The sequence below is a fragment of the Chionomys nivalis genome, chromosome 3 (assembly GCF_950005125.1).
Source record: "Chionomys nivalis chromosome 3, mChiNiv1.1, whole genome shotgun sequence".
Classification (NCBI taxonomy): Eukaryota; Metazoa; Chordata; class Mammalia; order Rodentia; family Cricetidae; genus Chionomys; species Chionomys nivalis.
In genome coordinates this window covers 2,595,707-2,599,484 of record NC_080088.1, presented here as the reverse complement: position 1 = coordinate 2,599,484, position 3,778 = coordinate 2,595,707, and the positions used below count along the sequence as shown (strand labels likewise).

Sequence of the window (3,778 nt, the reverse complement as noted above, 5' to 3'; positions counted from 1 at the left end):
AGACCCCACCCTGTCACTCTGACAAGAACCTGGCCTTCCCCGAGGCTCTATTAATTCTCAGCAATGCGCTTCTGCTTCCAAAGGCCCTCTGCTTGCCTGGAAAGCAGATTGTAGTGATCTGGGGCTTACCCATACTGGAGAGATCACCGACCCCACCCCATAAGGGAACCTGCAGAGCGAGGTCCCCTGTCTCCTAAAGGGTATGACACTCGAGACTCCATCACGCTGGCCTAGCTGGGTCAGCCTTAGGTGCCTCCTTTCCCATCACCACCCTTACAACACCGGCGAGCGTCACCTCATGCTGGGCACTGTGGTCCATGTTCTGCACACAGGAGTGGCCAAGATAAAAGCCCTGCCCTCCTTGGTTCCAGGTTGCAGTAACAGGGACCAAGCAATATTCAAATACACATGGATATCACATCATGGGAGGAGACAGAACCAAGGGCAGAGCCCAGGGGAGAAGCAGGGACTGGGATGTCTGGGAAGAGCTGCCTAGAAAGAGGGAACCACAAACCCGTCTTGGGAACAAATTCACGGTGCTCAGGAAGGCTGACAGAGAAATTCCTTCACTCAACTGCCGACTGAGATGACCCTGACACACAGGTTACACCATGAAAGATCTGAATACAGCGCCCCCATTCAGCAGGAAGCAGTTTGGAGAGAAAAAACTGCGCCCATGTTCCCAAATATTGTTTATAAATGTTCTTTTACATTTAAAGGGGGATATGATATAGATATGAATAATTTACATTGGTGTGGATTTTAAGGTCAATTTTGTTATATGTATATGCATATTTCTAATCTTGATTAAGGTATTGTGATTGTATAGTTCATTTAAAAATGTAATGTATATAGGTTGCTAATGGATAATCATAAATAATAGTCAAGCTTGTAGTCACGTTAGTTAGATTTTCTAGATATATAGAGATATATTTCAATTAGGCATTCTTCATATCTTTCAAAGACTACAGAACATGGCATTTAATGTTTTAATAATTTAGGGCTTTTCATGACAATGAGACACGTCTGCTCCTGGCAGCACCAATCTACTTCAAGAGGATAATGGGCATCGAAGAGGCTCCTTATGGAGTTTGGTAGACATTTGGGCAAGAAACTGCTCTTGCCTGGACTGTTGCATAAACTGGACACAAAGAACTTGCAGAGAGAGGACTGCTGAACTTGCCTAAAGGTGAGATGGTCTTTCAGGGTTCCTGATTCATGAAAGAGTCTACGAGACATTCTGCAGGACACAGCAAAAAGTGACTGAACTGTCTTTGGAATTTTCCTGCTTCATGGAAATGTCTGCTGAAAACTATGGGCCTGTAGGCTGAAGATGGATGCCCCAACGGTACAGAGGAACTTTGGGTGACTGTCCAGGCAGCAAGATGTTTCTGTCATTTCTAGAGTTTTCTTATTTCTTGTTTACTTAGGTAATATTATATCCTTCTGGAGTCTTTGATGGAGTTGAAGAATAAATAGATAGTTATAGTTTTCCTTAGTTATGATAAAAGATAGGGTAGATATAAATATTGTAACTGTAATTCTTGCTTGATAACCATTTTGTTATATGTAATTTTACCACGTTAAAGTTAAAGCCTTTCTTTTTTGTTTAAACAAAAAAAGGGGAAATGATGGAGGAGTTACTTTCATTTAATAAAGAAACTGCCTTGACCCATTTATAGGCCAGCCCTTAGGTGGGTGGAGTAAACAGACAGAACGCTGGAAGAAAGAAGCCGAGTCAGGAGTCGCCATGATTCTCCCACTCCAGACAGACGCAGGTTAAGATCTTCCTTGGTAAGCCAGCTCGTTGTGCTACACAGAATATTAGAAATGGGTTAGATCAATATGTAAGAGCTAGCCAATAAGAGACTGGAACTAATGGGCCAGGCAGTGATTAAAAGCATACAGTTTCCATGTAATTATTTCGGGGCATAAGCTAGCCATGTGGGCGGCCGGGTGCTGGGGACGCAACCCCGCAGCTCACATCTACACAGGGACCCGGATGTCTGGGAAGAGCTGCCTAGAAAGAGGGAACCACAAACCCGTCTTGGGAACAAATTCACGGTGCTCAGGAAGGCTGACACAGAAATTCCAGGAATGTGAGCTTGGGGGACCCTCTGGTTGTCTCTGTGCTCTTCCGCTTTGTGGCCTCGTTGAGGTTTTTCTTGTCCCAAGTTGACTCAATTTAGCTGTACCTCATCTGTATGACACCTTGGAGTCTTAATCTAATGCTGGATTTTTAATTTCTTTTTTTTTTTTTGTTACGTAAATTAACCCACTTATTTAGTTGGCTGTGCATTGTTGAGCAGGCTTGGGTATCAAATGGTAGCACTTTTACTGGTCTTTCGGTTCCCCCAGTCTTCTGAAGGCAGACTTCACTGTGACGGCAGCAGTCGTGTTGTAGGTCCAGGCCCCGCCAGCCACTGTTTTCCTGCAGGAACCACAGCGCCAGATGCCGACGGCTCGTCTCTTTATCTTGGTCTTGCCACAGAAGGAGCACGTGTACTTGGCGTGCTGGCTGATTTCAAATTTCTTCACCATTTTCCGGAGGGAGGCACCATAGCGGGTCCCATATTTCCCGACAATCCTGACCTTCTTGATGCGCTTAGCCATGTCGCCGGAACCTAACCCAAGCACAGAGAGCTGGATTTTTAATTTCTAAAAATTTCTTCATTCTCTCTTATACTTTCTGGTACTCTGCCAAAATCCAAAGATTCTTATTGACCCTGCTAAGCATAGTTATTTAAAATCTACCAATTATATTCCAGATCAATAATTTTCTTTTACCTCTCAATACCACTCTGTGAACTTCTCTTTCTCCCCGCCCCACACTGCCTTGTCTCACACACCAGATTATTCAAATTGAGTGGCAATGGTGGGTAAAGCCGCTTGCTGCACAAGTGTGAGGAACCGCGTTCAAACCTCCAGCACCACATTTTTAAAAAGGCATGGCTACATGTGTCTATAACCCCAGAACTGGTGGGAGTCAAAGACAGGACGGCCGCTGGGGTTGCTAACTGGCTCCAGGTTCAGTGATAGAACCTGTCTCAAGGAAATAAGGTGAAGAGAAAAACGCAGGACATTGGCCACCTTCCTCTGACCTTCACATGTGTGCACTTACCACACAGATACAGCACACACATACACACACCACACATACACCACACACACACACATACACATCACATACCACACACATACACACACCACACATACGCCCACCACACACACATATACACACACCACATACACACAGACCACACACAAACCACCCATACACATACCACACACTCATACACATACCACACACTCATACACATAACACACACACCACATACACACCATACACATTCACATACCACACACATACACATCACACACACCCCACATACATACACAGACATATCACACACCACACGCACAATAAATAAATAAATATTCAGAGGCTAAAGAGATGACTCGGTAGTTATGAGAACTCACTGCTCCTACAGAGGGCCAGAGTTCAGCCCCTAATGCCACTATCGGGAGGCTCACAAGTATCTGTAACTCCAGCTCCAGAGAGCTCCCCTCTTCTGCCCTCTGTCAGCTCCTGTGCCCATGTGCCCATTGTAACCCCAGCCCCTCCCCAGAGCCCGCCAAACCTTGACCCCTCCCCATGAAAGGTCAAGACCACTCCCACAGGCTATTTAAACTGCCCCCCAGGAAATAATCACATGGTCTTCCCTCTTCTTCTTCTTCTTCTTCTTCTTCTTCTTCTTCTTCTTCTTCTTCTTCTTCT

At 45.2% G+C, this 3,778-nt stretch overlaps 1 protein-coding gene across 1 annotated transcript; it reads right to left on the bottom strand.

Annotated features, from left to right (window-relative positions):
- Positions 1-2,334: 2,334 nt before the first annotated feature.
- LOC130872057 (60S ribosomal protein L37a-like) lies at positions 2,335-2,613 on the bottom strand. Its single transcript, XM_057765853.1, has one exon. The coding sequence runs from the start codon at positions 2,611-2,613 to the stop codon at positions 2,335-2,337; it is 279 nt and encodes a 92-aa protein (XP_057621836.1).
- Positions 2,614-3,778: the final 1,165 nt, after the last annotated feature.

What these genes read in the sequence shown, in the direction of transcription:
- LOC130872057 (XM_057765853.1), bottom strand. Translation starts at nt 2,613, where the DNA reads ATGGCTAAGCGCATCAAGAAGGTCAGGATTGTCGGGAAATATGGGACC.